The sequence below is a fragment of the Limanda limanda genome, chromosome 5 (assembly GCF_963576545.1).
Source record: "Limanda limanda chromosome 5, fLimLim1.1, whole genome shotgun sequence".
In the NCBI taxonomy this organism is placed as follows: Eukaryota; Metazoa; Chordata; class Actinopteri; order Pleuronectiformes; family Pleuronectidae; genus Limanda; species Limanda limanda.
The window spans coordinates 1,642,946-1,669,523 of NC_083640.1; the positions used below are offsets into that span (position 1 = coordinate 1,642,946).

Sequence of the window (26,578 nt, forward strand, 5' to 3'; positions counted from 1 at the left end):
TGTTGTGAGGCTGTATCACCGGGCGACAGGCGACACTTCACACTTCTCCTTCCGTCAAGCTTTGAACCATCTTTACTGACCTGCATTTACATCTCAACACAACAACGAGCCGTGAAGTGAAAAGCTGTGACGATCAGTGCTGAGAGGCCGGGTCACCAGCGACCCACATGTCAGGGCCATGAATATAAAATATAACCTCAGAGAGAAGAGACACTTTTATTCATTCTAAGGCTTGAAATATAAAGATGTAATATATATACACAGTGGTGGGAAGTAACGAAGTAGAAATACTTTGTTACTGTACTTAAGTAGATTTTTCACATATATGTACTTTACTTGAGTATTTATTTTCGTGACGACTTTTTACTTTTACTCGTTACATTTGAACAAAAATATCTGTACTTTCTACTTCATACATTCTCAAAACTGGCTCGTTACTTGAGCAGCGGAGGTTGGCGCAGCTCTCTCTCGCCCGCAGGCACGAAGCTGTAATGCAGGACTCGTTCTCATTCATGGTTTTCCAACCGTTGCGCGGGTTGCCATGCAATTCCCGGCCAGAACACTAGGCGGAGTAATGTTTTTTGTCGAAGTCGGCTCTTCTTCGTGTGTGGCACGAAGAAGAGCGATATATTTACATCGCCACGGCGGCTCTTCAGAGCCTTTTACTGGCGGAAAAATCCGCCGGTTAGTGACGGGTTATACTAGTGGTCATAGTTTCGGATCTCTTCTGCCAAGTGCTCTTCTATTTGGTCCATATTCGTTCTTCTAAATCTTCCGTGGTTTTCCGGGCATGAACCGGAAATGCAACTCCGGAAATGATGTAGTCAGCAGACCAATCACAGCCCCTGCAGGCGGTTGACGCTTGCGGGGCTTTGCCGTCTAGTTAGAAAAATTGGCCGACGCACGTAAGGACGTAGGAAGGGCCGTGAGGGGCCCGGAAGGGCTCCTGCTTCTCCGGGCCCGTGAAAACGCAGAAGCATGCGCCGGCCTTTACAATGCAGGACCCCTCCCCCATCCACCCAAAACACACACACACACATTAACACACACTCCCTGCCCCCTGAGGAACACAGGCAGGGGGTGGGTGTGCATGGGGGGGGTTCCCCAACTATTTAAACAGATTCCACCAGATGGTCCAGGAACTTTCCTCCTGGAGTCACGTCTACCTTCCAGCTCTGTTGAGAATCTGTCTCACAGCTGTCCTGATAGGAGAGTCGAAAAGAGTTTGTTATGGTTACATTGGTGCAGCCGAGATGGCTGGAGCAAGACATTTTCTACTCAAGGCTAAATTACGAGACAACATCAGACTGTCAGGGTAGATAGAGTTGCCCTAGCAACCGGTAGAGTAGCGTAGGTGCATGACGGAGAGCTGCTCCCTGTTACTTCCTGGATTCGGTGACAAGAGGCGTGGGACTGCGGCTGGACCAATAAGGGAGATCCAAAGTGATTTGCGGTGACTCCCCTCCAAATATTCATAACCAATCACATCAAATCTACTGTTATAATTATACACGACCCCTGCTGTTCGGGGCCATTATTATCTTCCTACTGCTAACTTAATTAGCATGGGCTGTGATAATTGTCCATAGCTATGAATAACTCTTCATTGTATCTTTAAATAAAACATTTGATTGAACCAAAATCTTGGATCGGCTTCTCTCATATTATAGGATAAACCAACACGCCTTAACAGCTCCCAGCATCTCTCACTCCTCACCCCTCTCCTCCTCTAGACTCCAGAACCTGCAGCTCCTCTCAGCCTGATCATCTCCAACAAGCTGCAGAGAGACAAACTCTGAGCTGTTTCATTCTTCACCATTCCCCCGACCCCTTCCTCTCCTGGGCTCATCTCCCTCTTCCTCCAGTTGGACCCAGAAACCTTTTTTAAACCTCTTGAGCTGTGGGATCAGACCTCTGGCTCCTGGGCTCTGCTGGGACAGAGGAGCCGACCATGCCCTCCGACTTCCTATCACCGTTCCTGGAGCTGGATGAGTTCTGCAAGGTAAGAGCAACACAATGAGAATTTAGAACTTCTGCAACATATACTCACATCTCCTGTGTGATCATTGTAGGCACCATGCCAGATGAAAGTTTTAAAAGTTGATGAAAGGGAACAAAAATGAATTGTTTAAATTTTATATAAAGTTTTCTTTTAATGTATCCAGGGATTTGACCTAATTTATCATAGAATAACTCATTTAAGTAAAAACCAGATTGCAGTGAGTTTTAAAAAGTGAACATTTACTGCAGTTTTTGCTTTAAAGCTCAAATGATATTAAAAAGGTTGAAAATCTTTGTACTTCAGATGAAAAAGTGAAACTCACGAGTGGGAAGTTTGTTTTAATTTCTTTACACTCTTATAATAAGTCTTGATGTTTCACCTATTAATGTTTTATGTAAAATAGCAACTTCAATTTAAAATGCACCTGTATATCGATTTTTGTGAAGACCGGTCAATGTGAACACGTACCAGGGGTCTCGGGGGCACCGTTGAGCCATTTTGCGACACCCATTAAAAATTCCTTCAGAATACGTAAATTTCCACCACTTACTATCTTTCTGCAGATTTTGGTAAGAAGTTGAGCATGTTAAAGCCCTCAAAAAGCCAATTCATTTGCCTGAAGAAGAAGAAGAAGAAGAAGAAGAATAAGAAGAAGAAGAAGAAGAAGAAGAATCCTTTGATGTCTTTCCTAACACACTTCTTGATTGGGGGGGAGGGGGGGTTCAGGTGTAAACAGTGGTGCAGCAGAATCAGATACATTGAAGACTAACATTTTGAGGGCTGCAAAGCAGCACTGGGTGGGCCTGAGCACATCCATTTTGAAGCGTTGCATGCTTTTTGTCTGAAAAAACAAAAATAACCAGTTCTGAGAGAGAAAGAGACGTGACCTTTGCAAGACATAAAGTTTCCTTTGATCTAGGAAGACTGAAGTCAAAGGAATCATGGTCCATGTATGACCGCGTTACGGAACATCGTGTTTCAATGGCGTGTAATCAAACTTTGACGCCACGCCACGGTCACACCCTGTGATTAAAAAAAAATCCGTCAGATAGTTTTTATCTCCATCTTGTTGTGATGAAACTCATCTCAATTTGAAGTTGATCCGATGAAAACCCTGGTACCAAACAAAAAATGTGGAATACGCCCATTGAAAATTCCTTCAGAATACGTACATTTTCACCACTTACTAACTTTCTGCAAATTTTGGTAAGAAGTTGAGCATGTTAAAGCCCTCAAAAAGCCAATTGATTTGCCTGAATAATAATAGTAATAATAATAAATATAAATGTTAAACTCGTTATTCTAAAGCTTTGTTTATTTCTCCTTTTACTTCTCACTCGTTTTTATTTCTCCTGTCGACTTTTCCACGTGTGTAAAAAGATTTCATTATTTTCTGATCTTTATCTTTGGTTCGTTTTTTACTTTCATGGAAAATGTTTTCTATCATTTAGATTTTGTCTGGATCCATGAAGTCGAGCAAACTGATGAAGATCCACATAAAAACACAGTTATCAATAACAGCTGATCATTGTTCACATTCAACAAACTTTATCAAAACTCACACATGAGACACGATTCATGTTCAATCACATAAAGTCTGTTCACATATGAAATAATCCAACATATATGAACATTTGTCTGTTTGATGTGATGAAGCCAAAATGATTCTGTCTGTAAAAATGTTTATTCAACAGCAGCCGAGTGATGTGATTTTAATGTTGGGATCAAAATAGTAAAAACTATGAAACAGAAACAGAGTTCTGACCTTTTTTAAGTTGAAATGTAAATAAAAATAATAATAATAATAATAATAATAATAAGAATGAAAAAACAAAAATAACCAGTTCTGAGAGAGAGAGAGAGACGTGACCTTGGCGAGACATAAATTTTCCTTTGATCTAGGAAGACTGAAATCAAAGGATTCATGGTCCATGTATGTCCGCGCTACAGAACATCGTGTTTTAATGGCGTGTAATCAAATTTTGACGCCACGCCACGGTCACACCGTGTGATTAAAAAAAAATCCGTCAGTCAGTTTTTATCTCCATCTTGTTGTGATGACACTCATCTCAATTTGAAGTTGATCAGATGAAAACCCTGGTACAAGTGTATCAAAGAAAAAATGTGGAATATGGCCAAAATGGCCACTAAATACAAAATATCATGCTTCCTGTTTTGTTTTTACAATTTTTTGTGAAGATAGGTCAATGGGAACACCTTCCGGGGGTCTCGGGGGGTCTCGGGGGGCACCGTTGAGCCATTTTGCGACACCCATTAAAAATTCCTTCAGAATACGTAAATTTTCACCACTTTCTAACTTTCTGCAAATTTTGGTAAGAAGTTGAGCATGTTAAAGCCCTCAAAAAGCCAATTCATTTGCCTGAATAATAATAATAATAATAATAATAATAATAATACTAATAATAATAATAATTAAAAAAAAATCCGTCAGTCAGTTCTTATCTCCATCTTGTTGTGATGACACTCATCTCAATTTGAAGTTGATCCGATGAAAACCCTGGTACAAGTGTATCAAAGAAAAAATGTGGAATATGGCCAAAATGGCCACTAAATACAAAATATCAGGCTTCCTGTTTTGTTTTTACAATTGCACCCAGAGACTTTTTTGTTTGTTTGGTCATGATACACCTGTATATCGATTTTTGTGAAGATAGGTCAATGGGAACACCTTCCGGGGGTCTCGGGGGGTCTCGGGGGGCACCGTTGAGCCATTTTGCGACGCCCATTGAAAATTCCTTCAGAATACGTAAATTTTCACCACTTTCTAACTTTCTGCTAATTTTGGTAAGAAGTTGAGCATGTTAAAGCCCTCAAAAAGCCAATTCATTTGCCTGAATAATAATAATAACCAGTTCTGAGAGAGAAAGAGACGTGACCTTTGCAAGACATAAAGTTTCCTTTGATCTAAGAAGACTGAAATCAAAGGATTCATGGTCCATGTATGTCCGCGTTACAGAACATCGTGTTTTAATGGCGTGTAATCAAATTTTGACGCCACGCCACGGTCACACCGTGTGATTAAAAAAAAATCCGTCAGTCAGTTTTTATCTCCATCTTGTTGTGATGACACTCATCTCAATTTGAAGTTGATCCGATGAAAACCCTGGTACAAGTGTATCAAAGAAAAAATGTGGAATATGGCCAAAATGGCCACTAAATACAAAATATCAGGCTTCCTGTTTTGTTTTTACGATTGCACCCAGAGACTTTTTTGTTTGTTTGGTCATGATACACCTGTATATCGATTTTTGTGAAGATAGGTCAATGGGAACACCTTCCGGGGGTCTCGGGCTGTCTCGGGGGGCACCGTTGAGCCATTTTGCGACGCCCATTGAAAATTCCTTCAGAATACATACATTTTCACCACTTTCTAACTTTCTGCTAATTTTGGTAAGAAGTTGAGCATGTTAAAGCCCTCAAAAAGCCAATTCATTTGCCTGAATAATAATAATAATAATAATAATAATAATAAATATATATACAAATATATATACAACTAAAATATATGAAAATATAACATTTTTAGGGCTGCAAAGCAGCACTGGGTGGGCCCGAGCACATCCATTTTGAAGCGTTGCATGCTTTTTGTCTGAAAAAAACAAAAATAACCAGTTCTGAGAGAGAGAGACGTAACCTTTGCAAGACATAAAGTTTCCTTTGATCTAGGAAGACTGAAATCAAAGGATTCATGGTCCATGTATGTCCGCGTTACAGAACATCATGTTTTAATGGCGTGTAATCAAACTTTGACGCCACGCCACGGTCACACTGTGTGATTAAAAAAAATCCGTCAGTCAGTTTTTATCTCCATCTTGTCGTGATGACACTCATCTCAATTTGAAGTTGATCCGATGAAAACCCTGGTACAAGTGTATCAAAGAAAAAATGTGGAATATGGCCAAAATGGCCACTAAATGCAATATAGCAGGCTTCCTGTTGTGTTTTTCCAATTGCACCCAGAGACTTTTTTGTTTGTCTGGTCATGATACACCTGTATATCGATTTTTGTGAAGATAGGTCAATGGGAACACCTTCCGGGGGTCTCGGGCTGTCTCGGGGGGGCACCGTTGAGCCATTTTGCGACGCCCATTGAAAATTCCTTCAGAATACGTAAATTTTCACCACTTTCTACCTTTCTGCAAATTTTGGTAAGAAGTTGAGCATGTTAAAGCCCTCAAAAAGCCAATTCATTTGCCTGAATAATAATAATAATAATAATAATAATAATAATAATAATAATAATAATAATAATAATAATAATCCTTACAATTTCAATAGGGTCTCACCAGACACCTTTGATGTCTGTGCTCGGGCCCTAATGAGGAAATAGGAGGACAGTCAGGATAATAAGCGAATCTTGGTAAGAAGTTGAGCATGGTAAAGCCCTTAAAAAGCCAATTCATTTGCCTGAATAATAATAATAACTAAAATTTCTACGGCTGCAAAGCAGCACTGGGTGGGCCCGAGCACATGCATTTTGAAGCGTTGCATGCTTTTTGTCTGAAAAAAACAAAAATAACCAGTTCTGAGAGAGAAAGAGACGTGACCTTTGCAAGACATAAAGTTTCCTTTGATCTAGGACAGGGGTGTCCAAACTACGGCCCGCGGGCCAACTGCGGCCCGCCATCCATTTTTAATTGGCCCGCATCAATGTCTAAAAATATAATTTATAAAAAAAAAAAAAAAAACTCAAAATTTAGTAGAGCTAAAATGGCACTTACTTAAAGCACTTTGTTTTGCTTTATGGGGCCAGGCTTCTTCGACAGGGGAGAGGCGGGTGCATGCTTCTGCGTTTTCAGAGACATGCAAGAAGGGGCACGCACCTGGTGGTCTGGCGGTGAATTGCTTTGCTGACTTGCTAGCTGTCCCTCAGAACGCCACCACGCCACGGCCCCCCGCCCTGAGCGACGCGACTGTCAACAGTCCGCTCCAGGGCAGGGGGGCGTGGAGGCGTGAGTGGCCCAGTCCTTGGTATTTTTTTCTGTATGTGGCCCTCGGGACAAAAAGTTTGGACACCCCTGAAGGATTCATGGTACATGTATGACCGCGTTACAGAACATCATGTTTTAATGGCGTGTAATCAAACTTTGACGCCACGCCACGGTCACACCGTGTTAAAAAAACCGTGTCATTCAGTTTTTATCTCCATCTTGTTGTGATGACACTCATCTCAATTTGAAGTTGATCCGATGAAAACCCTGGTACAAGTACATCAAAGTAAAAATGTGGAATATGGCCAAAATGGCCACTAAATGCAAGATAGCAGGCTTCCTGTTGTGTTTTTCCAATTGCACCTAAGAATTTTTTGTTTGTCTGGTCATGATACACCTGTATATCGATTTTTGTAAAGACCGGTCAATGTGAACACGTTCCAGGGATCTCGGGGGGCACCGTTGAGCCATTTTGCGACGCCCATTGAAAATTCCTTCAGAATACGTCAATTTTCACCACTTTCTAACTTTCTGCAAATTTTGGTAAGAAGTTGAGCATGTTAAAGCCCTCAAAAAGCCAATTAATTTGCGTGAATAATAATAACTAGGGCTACGTTGTAGCACTTGCGGACCCGAGCACCTGCACGTTGAAGTCTGTTGCGGTCGGGGGAGAGAGCGGTCGATGACCAAGCGCACATCTCCGCTTTGGATGTGTTTTCCTCTCTGTGGCAAGGATAAACACTTCACTTCCTGTAGCCACCAGGGGGCGCTGTGATTTAAAGTCATGATTTCTGTGGAGATGTCATCAGGCTGGGACTCTAGTCTTACATGTCTAGTTTGGACTCAATTGGACAATAAACACTTCACTTCCTGTAGCCACCAGGGGGCGCTGTGATTTAAAGTCATGATTTCTGTGTAGATGTCATCAGGCCGGGACTCTAGTCTTACATGTCTAGTTTGGACTCGATTGGACAATATATGTCCGAGCTAAGAACCTCGTGTTTTGATGGCGTTTAATCAAACTTCGACGCCACGGTCACACGGCCTTAAAACCATATGAATATCTTGAGGGGGGGGCTGTTGATACACACATGTAGTTTGAGTGAGATAGAACCATGAACACGGAAGTTACAGCATTTGGTGTTTCACGGCGAGTTGATGAACTTTGACGCCACGCCACGGTCACACGGTGTGACGAACGATAAATCCATAAATCAATTTTTATCTCCATCTTGTTGTGATGACACTCATCTGAATTTAAAGTTGAACTGATAAAAGCCCTGGGACAAGTACATCAAAGTAAAAATGGTGAATATGGCCAAAATGGCCACTAAATCCAAAATGGCGGACTTCCTGTTTGGTTTAACCTATCAATCCAAGAGACTTATTTGTTTGTAATGGAAAGACACATGCCCTAATACATTTTTGTACAAGTCGGCCAATCGTAGCGCCGGGGCTGCCCTTTAGGGGGCGCTAGTCAGTTTTTTTGCCACGCCCATTTCTTAAAACCATATGAATGTCTTCAAGGGGGGGATGTTGATACACACATGTAGTTTGAGGGAGATGGACCCATGAACACGGAAGTTACAGCAATTTCGTGTTTCACGGCGAGCTGATGAACTTTGATGCCACGCCATTACTATGGCGTTTGACGAAAAGTCACAGTATTCTTATTTCTTCATTATCAATGTCTTGAGACCCATTTGATACAGTTTGACATGGTTGAGGTCAGTGGATGAGGAGGAACACATCCAAGTGTAAGACATGCAAAAAAAAAGACATTTCCTGTTGCCACCAGGGGGCGCTATGATATTAAGTCATGATTTCAGTGCAGATGTCTTCAGGTCGTGACTCTTGTCTTATGTGTGTAGTTTGGAATCGATTGGAACAAATATGTCTGAGATACAGAACCTCGTGTTTTGATGGCGTTTAATCAAACTTTGACGCCACGCCACGGTCACACGGTGTGGCGAAAAGTTGATTTTTTAAGTCAACTTTTTTCTCCATCTTGTTGTGATGACACTCATCTGAATTTGAAGTTGATCTGATGAAAGCCCTGGGACAAGTACATTAAAGTAAAAATCGCCAAAAATGGCCAAAATGGCCACTAAATCCAAAATGGCGGGCTTCCTGTTGCGTTTTTCATAATGCCCCTTGAGACTTTTTTGCAGGATTAGTCACGATACACCTCTTGACCGATTTTGGTGAAAATCAGTTATGTGGAAACCTAGGGGCTGGGTGGAAACCTAGGGGTTGTGTTCCAGGGGGCGCTGTTGAGCCATTTTGCCACGCCCATTTCCAAATACTCCAGAATACGTAAATTTTCACCACTTACTAACTTACTGCAAAGTTTCATAACTTTTTGAGCACGTTAAAGCCCTCAAAAAGCCCATCCTTTTGTGTGAAAAATAATAATAATAACTAGGGCTACGTTGTAGCACTTGCGGGCCCGAGCACCTGCACGTTGAAGTCTGTTGCGGTCGGGGGAGAGAGCGGTCAATGACCAAGCGCATGTCTCTGCTTTGGATGCGTTTTCCTCTCTGTGGCAAGGATAAACACTTCACTTCCTGTAGCCACCAGGGGGCGCTGTGATTTAAAGTCATGATTTCTGTGTAGATGTCATCAGGCTGGGACTCTAGTCTTACATGTCTAGTTTGGACTCAATTTGACAATATATGTCAGAGATACAGAACCTCGTGTTTTGATGGCGTTTAATCAAACTTCGACGCCACGGTCACACGGCCTTAAAACCATATGAATATCTCCAGGGGGGGGGTGTTGATACACACATGTAGTTTGAGTGAGATAGAACCATGAACACTGAAGTTACAGCAATTTCGTGTTTCGCGGCGAGTTGATGAACTTTGACGCCACGCCACGGTTACACGGTGTGACGAAGGACAAATCCCTAAATCATTTTTTATCTCCATCTTGTTGTGATGACACTCATCTGAATTTAAAGTTGAACTGATAAAAGCCCTGGGACAAGTACATCAAAGTAAAAATGGTGAATATGGTCAAAATGGCCACTAAATTAAAAATGGCGGGCTTCCTGTTTGGTCTAACATATCGATCCAAGAGACTTATTTGTCTGTTATGAAAAGACACATGTCCCCATAGATTTTTGTACATGTCGGCCAATCGTAGTGCCGGGGCTGCCCTTTAGGGGGCGCTAGTCAGTTTTTTTGCCACGCCCATTTCTTAAAACCATATGAATATCTTCAGGGGGGGGATGTTAACACACCCATGTAGTTTGAGTGAGATGGAACCATGAACACGGAAGTTACAGCAATTTCGTGTTTCACGGCGAGCTGATGAACTTTGATGTCACGCCATTAATACTGTGTTTGACGAAAAGTCACAGTAATCTTATATCTTCATTATCAATGTCTTGAGACCCATTTGATACAGTTTGACATGGTTGAGGTCAGTGGATGAGGAGAAATACATCCAAGTGTAAGACATGCAAAAAACAAGACATTTCCTGTAGCCACCAGGGGGCGCTGTGATTTTAAGAAATTATTTCAGTGTAGATGTCTTCAGGCCGGGTCTCTTGTCTTATGTGTGTAGTTTGGATTTGATTGGATCATGTATGTGTGAGATACAGAAGCTCGTGTTTTGATGGCGTTTAATCAAACTTTGACGCCACGCCAAGGACACACGGTGAGACGAAAAGTTGATTTTTTAAGTCAGTTTTTTTCTCCATCATGTTGTGATGACACTCATCTAAATTTAAAGTTGATTTGATGAAAGCCCTGGGACAAGTACGTCAAAGCAAAAATGGCCAAAATGGCCAAAATGGCCACTAAATCCAAAATGGTGGGCTTCCTGTTGCGTTTTTCATAATGCCCTTTGAGACTTTTTTTCATGATTTGTCACGATACACCTCTTGCCCGATTTTGATGAAAATCGGTTATGTGGAAACCTAGGGGCTGGGTTCCAGGGGGCGCTGTTGAGCGAATTTGCCACGCCCATTTCAAATTACTCCAGAATACGTAAATTTTCACTACTCTCTAATTATCTGCAAAGTTTGGTAAGAAGTTCAGCATGTTAAAGCCCTCAAAAAGCCAATTCACTTTAGTCACAATAATAATAATAAGAACTAGGGCTACGTTGTAGCACTTGCGGGCCCGAGCACCTGCACGTTGAAGCCTGTTGCGGTCGGGGGAGAGAGCGGTCGATGACCAAGCGCACGTCTCCGCGTTGGATGCGTTTTCTTCTCTGTGGCAAGGATAAAAGCTTCACTTCCTGTAGCCACCAGGGGGCGCTGTGATTTAAAGTCATGATTTCTGTGTAGATGTCATCAGGCTGGGACTCTAGTCCAATATGTCTAGTTTGGACTCAATTGGACAATAAATAAACGCTTCACATCCTGTAGCCACCAGGGGGCGCTGTGATTTAAAGTCATGATTTCTGTGTAGATGTCATCAGGCTGGGACTCTAGTCTTACATGTCTAGTTTGGACTCAATTGGACAATAAACGCTTCACTTCCTGTATCCACCAGGGGGCGCTGTGATTTAAAGTCATGATTTCTGTGTAGATGTCATCAGGCCGGGACTCTAGTCTTACATGTGTAGTTTGGACTAGATTGGACAATATATGTCCGAGATACAGAACCTCGTGTTTTGATGGCGTGTAATCAAACTTCGACGCCACGGTCACACGGACTTGAAACCATATGAATATCTCCAGGGGGGGGGCTGTTGATACACACATGTAGTTTGAGTGAGATAGAACCATGAACACTGAAGTAACAGCATTTCGTGTTTCACGGCGAGTTGATGAACTTTGACGCCACGCCATGGTCACACGGTGTGACGAAAAAACAATCCCTAAATCATTTTTTATCTCCATCTTGTTGTGATGACACTCATCTGAATTTAAAGTTGAACTGATAAAAGCCCTGGGACAAGTACATCAAAGTAAAAATGGTGAATATGGTCAAAATGGCCACTAAATTAAAAATGGCGGGCTTCCTGTTTGGTCTAACATATCGATCCAAGAGACTTATTTGTTTGTTATGAAAAGACAAATGTCCCCATAGATTTTTGTACATGTCGGCCAATCGTAGTGCCGGGGCTGCCCTTTAGGAGGCGCTAGTCAGTTTTTTTGCCACGCCCATTTCTTAAAACCATATGAATATCTTCAGGGGGGGGATGTTAACACACACATGTAGTTTGAGTGAGATGGAACCATGAACATGGAAGTTACAGCAATTTCGTGTTTCACGGCGAGCTGATGAACTTTGATGCCACGCCATTAATACTGTGTTTGACGAAAAGTCACAGTAATCTTATATCTTCATTATCAATGTCTTGAGACCCATTTGATACAGTTTGACATGGTTGAGGTCAGTGGATGAGGAGAAATACATCCAAGTGTAAGACATGCAAAAAACAAGACATTTCCTGTAGCCACCAGGGGGCGCTGTGATTTTAAGAAATTATTTCAGTGTAGATGTCTTCAGGCCGGGTCTCTTGTCTTATGTGTGTAGTTTGGATTTGATTGGATCATGTATGTGCGAGATACAGAAGCTCGTGTTTTGATGGCGTTTAATCAAACTTTGACGCCACGCCAAGGACACACGGTGTGACGAAAAGTTGATTTTTTAAGTCAGTTTTTTTCTCCATCATGTTGTGATGACACTCATCTGAATTTGAAGTTGATTTGATGAAAGCCCTGGGACAAGTACGTCAAAGCAAAAATCGCCAAAATGGCCAAAATGGCCACTAAATCCAAAATGGTGGGCTTCCTGTTGCGTTTTTCATAATGCCCTTTGAGACTTTTTTTCATGATTTGTCACGATACACCTCTTGCCCGATTTTGGTGAAAATCGGTTATGTGGAAACCTAGGGGCTGGGTTCCAGGGGGCGCTGTTGAGCCATTTGGCCACGCCCATTTCCAAATACTCCGGAATACGTACATTTTCACCACTCTCTAATTATCTGCAAAGTTTGGTAAGAAGTTCAGCATGTTAAAGCCCTCAAAAAGCCAATTCACTTTAGTCACAATAATAATAATAACTAGGGCTACGTTGTAGCACTTGCGGGCCCGAGCACCTGCACGTTGAAGCCTGTTGCGGTCGGGGGAGAGAGCGGTCGATGACCAGGCGCACGTCTCCGCGTTGGATGCGTTTTCCTCTCTGTGGCAAGGATAAACGCTTCACTTCCTGTAGCCACCAGGGGGCGCTGTGATTTAAAGTCATGATTTCTGTGTAGATGTCATCAGGCTGGGACTCTAGTCGTACATGTCTAGTTTGGACTTAATTGGACAATAAACGCTTCACTTCCTGTAGGCACCAGGGGGCGCTGTGATTTAAAGTCATGATTTCTGTGTAGATGTCATCAGGCCGGGACTCTAGTCTTACATGTCTAGTTTGGAGTTGATTGGACAATATATGTCCGAGTAAGGAACCTCGTGTTTTGATGGCGTTTAATCAAACTTCGACGCCACGGTCACACGGCCTTAAAACCATATGAATATCTCCAGGGGGGGGGTGTTGATACACACATGTAGTTTGAGTGAGATAGAACCATGAACACTGAAGTTACAGCATTTCGTGTTTCACGGCGAGTTGATGAACTTTGACGCAACGCCACGGTCACACGGTGTGACGAAAAAACAATCCCTAAATCATTTTTTATCTCCATCTTGTTGTGATGACACTCATCTGAATTTAAAGATGAACTGATGAAAGCCCTGGGACAAGTATGTCAAAGTAAAAATGTGGAATATGGTCAAAATGGCCACTAAATCCAAAATGGCGGACTTCCTGTTTGGTCTAACATATCGATCCAAGAGACTTATTTGTTTGTTATGAAAAGACACATGCCATAATAAATTTTTGTACATGTCAACCAATCGTAGTGCCAGGGCTGCCCTTTAGGGGGCGCTAGTCAGTTTTTTTGCCACGCCCATTTCTTAAAACCATATGAATATCTTAAGGGGGGGGATGTTAACACACACGTGTAGTTTGAGTGAGATGGAACCATGAACACGGAAGTTACAGCAATTTCATGTGTCATGGCGAGTTGATGAACTTTGATGCCACGCCATTAGTATGGCGTTTGACGAAAAATCACAGTAATCTTATATCTTCATTATCAATGTCTTGAGACCCATTTGATACAGTTTGACATGGTTGAGGTCAGTGGATGAGGAGAAATACATCCAAGTGTAAGACATGCAAAAAAACATACATTTCCTGATGCCACCAGGGGGCGCTGTGATATTAAGTCATGATTTCAGTGCAGATGTCATCAGGCCGGGTCTCTTGTCTTATGTGTCTAGTTTGGACTCGATTGGATCGTGTTTGTCCGAGATACAGAACCTCGTGTTTTGATGGCGTTTAATCAAATTTTGATGCCACGCCAAGGTCACACGGTGTGACGAAAAGTTGATTTTTTAAGTCAACTTTTTTCTCCATCTTGTTGTGATGACACTCATCTGAATTTGAAGTTGATCTGATGAAAGCCCTGGGACAAGTACATTAAAGTAAAAATCGCCAAAATGGCCAAAATGGCCACTAAATCCAAAATGGCGGGCTTCCTGTTGCGTTTTTCATAATGCCCTTTGTGACTTTTTTTCATGATTAGTCACGATACACCTCTTGCCCGATTTTGGTGAAAATCGGTTATGTGGAAACCTAGGGGCTGGGTTCCAGGGGGCGCTGTTGAGCCATTTTGCCACGCCCATTTCCAAATACACCAGAATACGTAAATTTTCACCACCCTCTAATTTTCTGCAAAGTTTGGTAAGAAGTTCAGCATGTTAAAGCCCTCAAAAAGCCAATTCACTTTAGTCACAATAATAATAATAATAATAAGAATAATCATTACAATTTCAATAGGGCCTCTCACCATTCGGTGCTCGGGCCCTAATAATAATAATCATTACAATTTCAATAGGGCCTCTCACCATTCGGTGCTCGGGCCCTAATAATCATTACAATTTCAATAGGGCCTCTCACCATTCGGTGCTCGGGCCCTAATAATAATCATTACAATTTCAATAGGGCCTCTCACCATTCGGTGCTCGGGCCCTAATAAGAAGCTAATAATCCTTACAATAACAAAAGGGTCCTCCCTGACCTTTGAAGTCAGTGCTTGGGCCCTTAAAATGAATAATAATAATAAAAATAATGGCGTGTAATCAAACTTTGAGGCCATGCCATGGTCACACCGTGTGACTAAAAACAAATCCGTCAGTTAGTTTTTATCTCTATCTTGTGTGATGACACTCATCTCAATTTGAAGTTGATCCGATGAAAACCCTGGTACAAGTACATCAAAGTAAAAATGTGGAATATGGCCAAAATGGCCACTCAATGTGAACACGTTCCAGGGGTCTCGGGGGGCACCGCTGAGCCATTTTGCGACGCCCTTTGAAAATTCCTAAGAATACGTACATTTTCACCACTTTCTAACTTTCTGCAAATTTTGGTAAGAATTTGAGCATGTTAAAGCCCTCGAAAAAGCCAATTCATTTGCCTGAAAACTAATAATAATATTAATAATAATAATAATAATAATAACCAGTAACAGGTGCCGGGAAAAAAAGGCATTGATATCCTGAACAAGCCAATATGAGGAGGATCTGTTAGTGTGAGCCCCAGATGTCTCATGCACAGTCCCACGTACACATCTTCAATGTAGACTGCTCTAATCTGCAACGACGCTCCCAGTATCTTAATGGGTAAATCCATTGAGAACACATAGCCCGGTCCCTGGGCAAACGGTGGGTACGTTGATTCGGGGAAGGCAGACACAGGCAAATACCATTTTGAGCTATTGTCTCGAACAACATAAGCGCCCCTCGACACGAGTCCAGTCATGTAGAGATGTCGGGGGGCCGTCACAAGCATGGAGACAAGGTTTTGAACATTTAGGAACATGTCCGTGTCGACCTTCATGGCGTAGGAGGTGTTGGGGCAATGGGAGTTGAGCCATTCAAACATCACCATGGTTTTAATGGTGAGGTTATTGTAGCTGTCCATGAAGTCACTCTGGAGTAGGTCATGATGTCGCCGGCTTTCCTGTAACAGCTAAAGAAAGAGAGATAGGAGACTTAGTTTCAAACAGGGATATGAATATGTTTTTTGTAAACAAGGGAGCAACCAGTTCACCCAAAAATTATAATTCACTCATTATCTACTCACCTCAGGTCTCTATAAAAAAGAACTGGAAATGCAAATGTGGAACCGAAATCTTTTAAAAGCTAATATGGTTTAATTCAGAGTTGGTCTGAGGAGATGTCTCTGTAGTGCATTTTGTTTGACTGCAGCTTTAACCTGGCATCTCAAGCTCTGATTACCCTGTGAGGGTTATGATAACAGAAGCAGATGCTGTTGCTCTTTCCATTTTTTGTCGTCTGCAAACAGCAAGAGCAGAAATTTTTCTTCTCTTCAGTGATGAGTCTTGTTTTTGATGGTCAAAATGGATTCTAAAAAAACCCATTCAGATTTCATTAACGAACGCACTCACTTGCTCCTCAAGGACCTCGGACCCGTCTCCCGCTCCGGACAGTCCCAGCAGGAAGTAGTAGCTGACCAAGTGGCCCTGCACTGTGGTTTCTTTGCCCCATGTGTTACGGATGACGTCACGGGCCCCTCTGTTATGGGGGGCTACTGGGATCATGAGAACCAAGAATGGTGTTTCCTGTCGACATCTTTGTGGCTCGTCCACTATGAAACGATACTGGTGTGGGTACGCCACAAAGTACTGTGCAAGCAGAGGAGGTTAAAGTTAAAGTAGGCTACAGAAGCATCTTGTAATAAAAGAAGATGAAACAGCCTGATAACAGGGAGAAAAGCTGGATTTATACACCATGCAAGGGAATATTAGAACTCTTGTAGGTACCATAGACTTGATATAAAGATAGACGACATGTCTCCATTTTCTCCCACTATCCAGAAATGAAGCCAAAATATATGAACGCTGTCATCTACAGCAGGGCTAGTGAGGCCTGCTGTAGTGTGAAGGACTAGTCAGGTAAGTTTCGATGATATTTCTGGGGGAAATATATTAGCATGCTGATTGAGGATTGTTCATCTGTTCATCTAGCCTATTTCCATTCATTTATCCATCAATTGTAAAATATGTTTACAGACAATTCCAATTGTTTGGCTAACTATTTATATCTCTAGCATTGCATTAGTGTTTTTTTACAAACTTTTTTCTCATCTTATTCTAAAGAACAATGCCACGTGCACTCTCTCATGTGTGGAGACATTTCACCTCATCCAATGTAGAAGGAAAGGCTGTGTACATGTGCAAATACTGTGCAAAGACCTATGTTAAGAATGACACAACGATGCAGAAGCACATAGTCAAGTGTCCAAAGTTCTTCAGGGCTCAAATCAGCCTATGACAAAACAAAATGTTTACATTTATGTCTGTATATGACAAGGTAAATACAGTTAGTATAAATTACCCACAACATTTCCAGTTTATTCCCGTATTTTCCCGTTAATTCCCATATATTCCCGTTTATTCCCGTTAATTCCTGTATATTCCCGTTAATTCCCATGGAAAGTTTCCAACTTTGAATATTCCCGGAATTTTGCAACCCTACCTCCCAGTAACCTCATCTTTTGATTGTCCATTTTATTTAGTTAAACATTCCTTAAATAAACGTACAATACAATCTATAATTCTCTTCAGTCAGAAAGATAATGAGTGGATGTGAATGCTCATCTGTTATAATGTCTAGAATTCTCTCTTGAATAACCTGTGCATTACAAGGGAGCAATACGTTTTTAGTGATTAAAAGATTAAAACACAAACAAACAGCCAGCTAGGTTACATGAGTATGAAAGTATACCGAGCGGTATGACATCCCAGTGGAGGTGGAGGGTGTGGCTTGCCCAAGTGTGTTATTGTAGCTAGTAGGAGCCTGAAAAGACATTAGCAAAATATTAGCAACATTATCTTCTAAGTGTTTTTGATATTTTTACGCCCAGCAGTCAAAAACCACAGATGTGATTGGCAAAGGACAAAAAAAACAGGAATGCTTTTATTTTGTTACTTCCTGTTACCGGCATTTGAATTTGCATATTAGTTAAATATTTAGTTTCACCCGAAACATTTAGATTTAACATTTAGATTTCGATTTAACATTTCGATTTAACATTTCGATTTAAATTCAGATTTAACATTTAGATTTAGATTTTACATTTAGATTTAAATTTAACATTTAGATTTAGATTAAACATTTAGATTTCACATTTAGATTTAGATTTAACATTGAGATTTAGATTTAGATTTAGCATTTAGCATTTAGATTTAACATTTAAGTGTAACATTTACATTTATAATACAGAAACTGCAGCTTCTGCTCTGACCAAGAAGCTGCGGTGCTGATCTCTGAGCAGCTGAGACCAGAGAAACTCGGTGTTTCCACTGTGAACAAGCTCTGATCTCACTGTGTGTGTCTCTCTGAGCGAGTGAGCGTGGGCGAGGGGGCGGAGGCTTGAGATCGATTTTCTATTCTTTAGTGGCTGTGAATGCTCAGTTTTATTTGGCTGCAACCATCTGTGCTGATTAGCACCTACCTTTCAAACTGAATAAATAAAGACAGAGTCATAACCACCGCAATTATTTTCAGGCTTTGTAAATCACATTGTGTGCGCGGCCGATATTATTATAATATTGCATATTCCTTAAGGCAAATTGCTAAATGGACGTTATTCTGCACACAATCCTCAGTGCGCACCATTAGTAGATCAGCTTGCATGTTCTACTAATGGAACATGCAAGCGGTTAAATAACCATTAGTAGATCAGGCCCTAAGTCCACTGTGTGAAAAGGTGCCCACCGCCATCTTTATTAATTGCCCCACTAATCTGAGTCTTGATTCAGGCCTGTACCAGAGGGGAAATACAGACATAGAAATCACAGTTTTTGCAGTATCCTTGTGGTATCATTATTGATTCTGTAGCCACTGCAGGTGCTTCATAAGATGGTAGATATGAACTGTGCTGCGGCCTACAGTTATATCATATACATGTGACTGCTGTATAATAATTTAAAAATAGTATAAACATGGCACTTCAAGTTAGGGCTGGTAAGTTGTTTAGACTTTGTATCTGATTCATTAATATCCTGTATACGAAAAGAAAAGTAGTCTGAATAAGAAAAGAGTGATTGTCTGTGGCCCTTTCAGGAACTAGTGGGTGAATGACGGAAAAGTTGTCTTCTCGCACTTAGTCAGTCAGTGCACATTCATGTGTTGTGTCGTAGCTTTGATGAGAGGGCTGATAGGAGGGAGTCGAGGTATCTGTTGCATTCTGTGTAGCTTGCTCTTGCTAGCTCTTCTAGGATTACCAACCCTAGCATTAAAGCAGGAGTGCAATTCCAGCTCTGCTGCTGGTGACTCATCTCAAGTGCATGGTTGTTCCTCTCACAAGATAAATAGGAAGAACAGCACAAATACATTATGTGTATATTATTTTTTGCCTCTGTCCTTTTCAAAGCTCCCTTTATATGAAATGGAAGCACAGGCCAGTAAATATACTCACATCGTAGGCTGTCGTTATACTGTTGCGAGATGCCGAGCTTCTCCTCAAAGGCAATAATACTTCCGTGGTTGAATAGTGGAATATGAACAATAATGTTTCCATCACGAGGAACAGCATCAGCCAAAACCACCACCTCCTAGTTCCCCTCCATGACATCTTTTCACTGCAAGGAAGGTATCGCGCCGGGAAACACACTGAAAAAATGGATTTAAACAATATTGATGACATATTTTATATGATATAAATGATCAAATATGCTTCTGTTGTCCTGGAGTTTTAATTTTACCAATCACATTATTAAATGTCCCCCTCTGCCCATACACTATAGCCACACAAGCAGTCATATAGATAAAAATAGAGAGAGAGGGGGGGCTAGGTATTCTCCATAATAAATAAACATAATAAATACAGCACACATAAGAAAAACAGTATATATATATATATATATAAATATATAAAAGATAAAAAGTAAAAAGTGAAATGCAAAATGCGATGTAATGCAGTATAATAAAATATAGCATGTGTTAATCTAACACATCCTTGAGGTGTGGGGGCGGAATAAAAGTCCAAGTCAGGTGGGGGTCCTGGGCCTTGTTGATAAGGCCAACTGCAGCTGGGAAGAAGCTGGTCTTGTACAGCAAAAGTGTGTGATATTATTAGCGCTGCGCTGCGCTTCAGCGTCCGGTGTGAAGCCGGCGTTAAGCTTTGGAGGAAGACCCGGTATGGGATTCTCCAACAGGGAAAAATAACACACCCACAAATAGCATGGGAAAATTAAATGCATCATCTTCATGTTGCATTCTGTCTGTTGGGGAGACTTTTTTGTTTGTCTGGTCATGATACACCTGTATATCGATTTTTGTGAAGACCGGTCAATGTGAACACGTTCCAGGGGTCTCAGGCTGTCTCGGGGGCACCGTTGAGCCATTTTGCGACGCCCATTGAAAATTCCTTCAGAATACGTAAATTTTCACCACTTTCTAACTTTCTGCAAATTTTGGTAAGAAGTTGAGCATGGTAAAGCCCTCAAAAAGCCAATTCATTTGCCTGAATAATAATAAGTATAATTAAATTTAACAGTCTTTTTCCTTTTTACTACACTTTTTCCGGGGGTCTCGGGGGGTCTCGGGGGGCACTGTTGAGCCATTTTGCGACGCCCATTGAAAATTCCTCCAGAATACGTAAATGTTCACCACTGTCTAACTTTCTGCAAATTTTAGTAAGAAGTTGAGCATGTTAAAGCCCTCAAAAAGCCAATTAATTTGCCTAAATAATAATAATAAATAAATATGATAGCAAAAATACAGTATCAAAATTAAATTAAATTTCTAGGGCTGCAAAGCAGCACTGGGCGGGCCCGAGCACATGCATTTTGAAGCGTTGCATGCGTTTTGCCAGAAAATAATAATAAAAACAAAGATTCCTTTGATATTTAACCGGCTCAGCATCAAAGGATTCATGGTTGATGTATGTACAGAACATCGTGTTTTCATGGCGTGTAATCAAACTTTGACGCCACGCCACGGTCACACCATGTGACTAAAAAAAAAATGTGTCAGTCAGTTTTTATCTCCATCTTGTTGTGATGACACTCATTTCAATTTGACGTTGATCCGATGAAAACCCTGGTACAAGTACATCAAAGTAAAAATGTGGAATATGGCCAAAATGGCCACTAAATGCAAGATAGCAGGCTTCCTGTTGTGTTTTTCCAATTGCACCTAAAGACTTTTTTGTTTGTCTGGTCATGATACACCTGTATATCGATTTTTGTGAAGACCGGTCAATTTGAACACGTACCAGGGGTCTCGGGGGCACCGTTGAGCCATTTTGCGACGCCCATTGAAAATTCCTTCAGAATACGTAAATTTTCACCACTTTCTAACTTTCTGCAAATTTTGGTAAGAAGTTGAGCATGTTAAAGTTTATGTAAAGTCAGTGTGGCAACAAAGGCAAGTGCCTCTGATGCCACATTGACTTTGTTGCCTTTGAGGCAGCTGCCATTGATTCCACACTGTTTAAAGGCAGAGATGGGATATCATAGGCATTATCAAAGGACTCTTAGTTAAAAACACTAACATTCATAAGAACGTTTAAAATGAACTTATTGTTTCTCCTTCAACTTCAATATATTTTGTATGAGTTGGGAACTTCTATGGCGTTAAAGCGTCAGTGCATATACTAGACAAATGACAAACGTAGCTGTACACAACAAACAGTTACTGACCTACTACTTTTGAACCAAGTTGTATGCTCATGTCTTCAGTATTCATATGAATTCAGTTAACTGACAATGACTCCATGGACACTAATATTGATACAGCCAGGTTTATCCTGTTAAGAATAAAGTGAAAATACTATTCTTACTGATATTGAAGCAAACTGTTTTTTATACTTTCCTGGCTAACCATTTATTTCAAGCACATCTCCACAAGGGCTGCCGAATACAACTTGAATAATTTGAAAAATGTTGCTGCTGATGACAGATAGACATTCAAAATGTCCCCTATTATTTTTGTATGTTTGGGTAATTTGTGCAAATGCAAATCATAAGTACATTTTCACCACTTTCTAACTTTCTGCAAATTTTGGTAAGAAGTTGAGCATGGTAAAGCCCTCAAAAAGCCAATTTATTCGCCTGAATAATAATAATAACCAGGAGCCTGCACCAGGAGCCTGAGACAAGCTGTGGCAGTGAGCTGGAGGTCAACAAGGAAAACCAGGTCAAACTACTGGAGGTCGGACAGCGGAGGCCGATGGTTAAGCTCATTGACAAGAACCAGCTCCTCACATGCGAAACCCAGAAAGAACTCCCTACATCGGCTGCCCGGGCTTGCGCACTACAAAAGAAAAGGAGCTTAGGGAGAGTCAGGTGCTGGAGACGAAACTGCAACAGGAGACAACTCCAACTATGGGACTGAGCTGCAGAAAGGAGGAGGCCGAGATGAGCTGGAGGAGAGAGAAGAGGTGGAGAAGCACTGACTTCACCCACTTTTTCCCTTCTTGCCCCCGCCTCCCTCACCCTTTTCCTACTCCTCAAAACGAACCCCTCCCCTGTTCCCCCTTTGTACATATTTGAAATGATTTAATGATGTGAATGTTGTAAATATGTTACATTTGAATAAATATGACTAGTACTGTAATATCTACCTCTGTCTTTCTGAATATATATACAGGATTCATGGCCCTGATCAATTAACACAGTGTCTGAGGGAAACAAATCAGTGTGATTCATTTAGTTTGTTACTATTCAAGACAAACAATGTTTCTTAACTTTTTTACTTTTGTTCTTATCTAGATAGATAGATAGATAGATAGATAGATAGATAGATAGATAGATAGATAGATAGATAGATAGATAGATAGATAGATAGATAGATAGATAGATAGATAGATAGATAGATAGATAGATAGATAGATAGATAGATAGATAGATAGATTACTTTATTCATCCCCGAAAGGAAATTAAGTTGTCATAGCAGCCGGTATATTTGAATACAATAAAATACAATACAATAGAATAAAATAAAAAATATTGAGGTACAAAGAATAAAAACAGAAACACAAGATAAATAGGTAGATAAGGTGCAGTGGCAAGATGATGGTAATAGTACTGATGATATGATAGTAATGTTATTGTTAGACAGTATATAAAAATAGTACAGTATATAATATAACATAATATATATTTATATATGATAGTAATTACACCAATATAATAGCAGTATATAGTAATAATGGCAGCAACAGTATATATAATAATAGTAAATATAATAATAATAACATGTACACATGTATAAATATGTGTATATAGACTTATATATACAAAGAATATACAAAGAGTATGATATAATATGATATGATAAATAGTAGAGGTATAAGTATTTGACTATAGAATACAATAATAATAATAAAAAAAGCCAATTAATTTGCCTGAATAATAATAATAATACATTTTCACCACTTTCTAACTTTCTGCAAATTTTGGTAAAAAGTTGAGCATGTTAAAGCCCTCAAAAAGCCAATTCATTTGCCTGAATAATAATAATAAGTACAAGTATAGCAGACTACTTTTCCCACATTCTTCATTTATGGCCAACGAGCGTGACAAACTACACAACAGAGCTGTGTAGAAAACAAACCCTGATGTTGGTCTTTAGCGTTATGTGGTTAATAAATGAGCATTGCACACATTGAACTGTTGCTGCTTCAAAAACAGAAACCTGCAGTTTATATAAAATATGTTTGGAATATGGCAGGAATAGTGTGATTGCTGGTGGGATATAAAGGAGAGGCTTTAGGACTTTAGGAAAAATACAGGATGCAATAACTCCTTTGACATTGGAAATCCCTAAAGAGACTCAATACACAACCAAAGATGATAACAAGGTCAGTGTGAACTGCAAAGAGGATGAAAAATAATTTAATTGGAGCAAACTGTGGATATAGAAATGAAAAATGATAAACCATCATGTCTGTAGTTTGTTTTTGGAAACACACTCAGGCCAATTTGATCTCTCAGTAATCGAATTAGACAAACATGAGCCACATTGCAGATAGAGGACTTCACTGGGTCCCTGATGGAAAGAGAACCTACAACTGTTTTCTTGTGAAACTAAATGAAGGAGAGTCAGGGTGAATTCATCCACTACAACTAACAATATACATATCAGAAGTATTATGAATCGATACAAAGCTAGATATAAACTCGTCAGTCCGAGTGGCCGACAAGTCAATTACATTTAAATTCCCATTATTGAGAGAGGTAACTTGTGGCCATTAATTTTTTATCACATTGTGTTTTTAAGAATAAATTGCGCAGATGCGTGTGATAAATTGCGCAACTGAGCAAAAAGTCAAAATGAGGAACTGCGGAGTAGAGACAAGAGCAGCAAGACACCGACGTGTTTATCAGGTCACAGCTCTGATTTGCGTTATGCATGGGCGCACATCTGGCTTATAAGTTATAACTAATACAGCTGTAAAAGAACACAACAAATCCGATTTACTCAAAAACTAATCTTGGGAGGTGGAGAAATGACTCATCGACTCACACAAAACACCAAGCTGAGGAAGAGGAGCACGGTCTTGAAGGTGAAGATGCCGCAGTCCATGTTGGGTGGCAGAGGTGCACAGATGGATGAAGGAGTGTGGAGACGCCGGGGTCCAGTTTTTATCTCTCGGAGAACTGAGCTGACGCCGCCAGCTCCACAGCTGCTGCTTCGGTCACAAGTTTTCCTCCGGTTGTCTGACTGTGCAGAGACTGTGTGATCACATGGTCACATGCTTCGGGGAGGAAGGCGATGAACAGAGGCAGAACAGGTCTGACAGCCCCCCCCCCCCCTCCCTGGGAGCTGACAGACACAGACACACACACTCTCTCTCTCGCATACACGCATGCACGTCTCTATATGGTTGCGAGGACACTCATTCCCTAGCCTTTAATCATCGCAAGTTGCAAGTGGTGATTTTAGCCTGACATATCTGGTGGGGCAATTTTGTATGACGTCATGTCATCGTCACAAAAATAGAGGTAGCTGATTATTATAAGCAGTAGGCCTATATAGACCAGTGAGATATACCATGGGCTGCATTTTGAGCAGGGAGCAGAAATCCTATTTCCAATACATTTCACAGGCTTTAGCGCTCTGCACGACACAAATATGTTGCCTATAATACAGCATTAAAGTAAAATGATTGCAACAAAGTAAAAAGATTAGACAGACACATAGCTCAAATAACATAATTTATTAATTTATTATTATCAACATGAGGCGACATGCACCAGCTTCATCTGCACAACACTTTGTGTTTTCCTCCCTAACTAAAGACGGCCTGCAACTGTTTAGAGTTGGCAGTCATTGCTCAGTGTCATGGATAATAGAGTTAATTTCTATATTCATTATATATTATATATTCAAATGAACACTTATTAGAACAATGTTTATCTTTTGCTTTCTGATTTGATACACTTTAGAAAAGAACCCAGTGTTTTATTTTTCTTCTTTGCCATAAGAGACAGAACACTGTCAGCACAGCTGTGTCCTTCAGGCTCGTCCGTTCCTAATAAAATGATAGGAAACATAAAAGTATGGCATTAATGTAGAGGAAGTGTTACTTATGAACAAAGTTTGTATCTTTATTTTCTGTGGATATTCAACTACTGATTTTGAATATTGTTTTGGATTGAACTGTGCACTACCAAGACAATGAATGGAGTTCTTCCACATTATTAGTATTGCATAGCTTATTCTCCAAACACACTCATCCTCATTAACTAATGCTTCTCTCTGCTGGTTGGACCGGATCATGTAGCCTGACTGCAGGCTAGCCGCCAAGCTAAGCTAACCACCAGGTACACGTCCCTTTGAATTACTACTTACAGATAAATACAATACTAAACTTGACTAACCTCAGAAACGGGAGCTCACACGTCTTTAGCCTCTCTGTCAGGAGAACAAGCAGAACATCAAAACTTATTATTCATCCGATGTGAGTGAACCTGTCCACAGACTCGGGTGGCGTTCACTGACGGGGGTAGCCTGTTGGCTCAGGTGACGTCGAACCGGAAACAGGCTGACGCTGGAGTCGAGTAGCTTTGGAGATTTCATAGGGCCCATCTGAAAATGCCCACTCTCCCGGTTAGGCCCGATTTTAACTGTGGTCTGTGTGGTTCACGCTGATTGGTGTTCCCATGGCACACGTCTGATGCTTGCCCCGTTGTGCCCAGAACAGAGACGGACGGCAAGAGGGAAGCGTTTCACAAAGCAAACTCACAGACAGAAACACACACACAAATCAAATGACTTCAAAACAAGACTATAATGCTTGTGAGTCAAGGTTATTCACACAAACATTCACGCTACTTTGCATATAAAATTAAAATAAAATATATTTTTGCCACAAAGTTCAGATGTTCAGCTTTCTGCACAACAGCGCCATCTGGTGGGGCAGTGCCCCACCTTCCCCTTATGTAGAAACGCCACAGCCTGTATCACAATAAACCCAAACACAACTACAATTCTACGATTAATGTGACAAGTGTGTGAAGCCAGCGGAGTTGTCCGGCTGACGGGGGCTGGTTAAACATTTCTTTAATCTTAAAC

At 40.8% G+C, this 26,578-nt stretch overlaps 1 protein-coding gene across 1 annotated transcript; it reads right to left on the reverse strand.

The window, feature by feature from the left end:
- Positions 1-1,805: 1,805 nt before the first annotated feature.
- On the reverse strand, positions 1,806-24,586 carry LOC133001419 (beta-1,3-galactosyltransferase 2-like). Its single transcript, XM_061070993.1, has 5 exons — positions 24,527-24,586; positions 17,777-17,848; positions 16,453-16,674; positions 15,532-15,998; positions 1,806-1,995 (listed from the first exon to the last, which is right to left on the reverse strand). The coding sequence occupies exons 1-5, from the start codon at positions 24,584-24,586 to the stop codon at positions 1,806-1,808; spliced, it is 1,011 nt and encodes a 336-aa protein (XP_060926976.1).
- Positions 24,587-26,578: the final 1,992 nt, after the last annotated feature.

Excerpts from the sequence above, each read along its gene's own strand:
- LOC133001419 (XM_061070993.1), bottom strand. The coding sequence starts at position 24,586 with ATGGACTGCGGCATCTTCACCTTCAAGACCGTGCTCCTCTTCCTCAGC. Across the intron at positions 17,849-24,526 it reads TCCTCAGCTTGGTGTTTTGT|GCTCCTACTAGCTACAATAA; the intron begins GTGAGTCGATGA and ends ATGTCTTTTCAG. Across the intron at positions 1,996-15,531 it reads GATCCTCCTCATATTGGCTT|AACTCATCCAGCTCCAGGAA; the intron begins GTTCAGGATATC and ends CTTACCTTGCAG.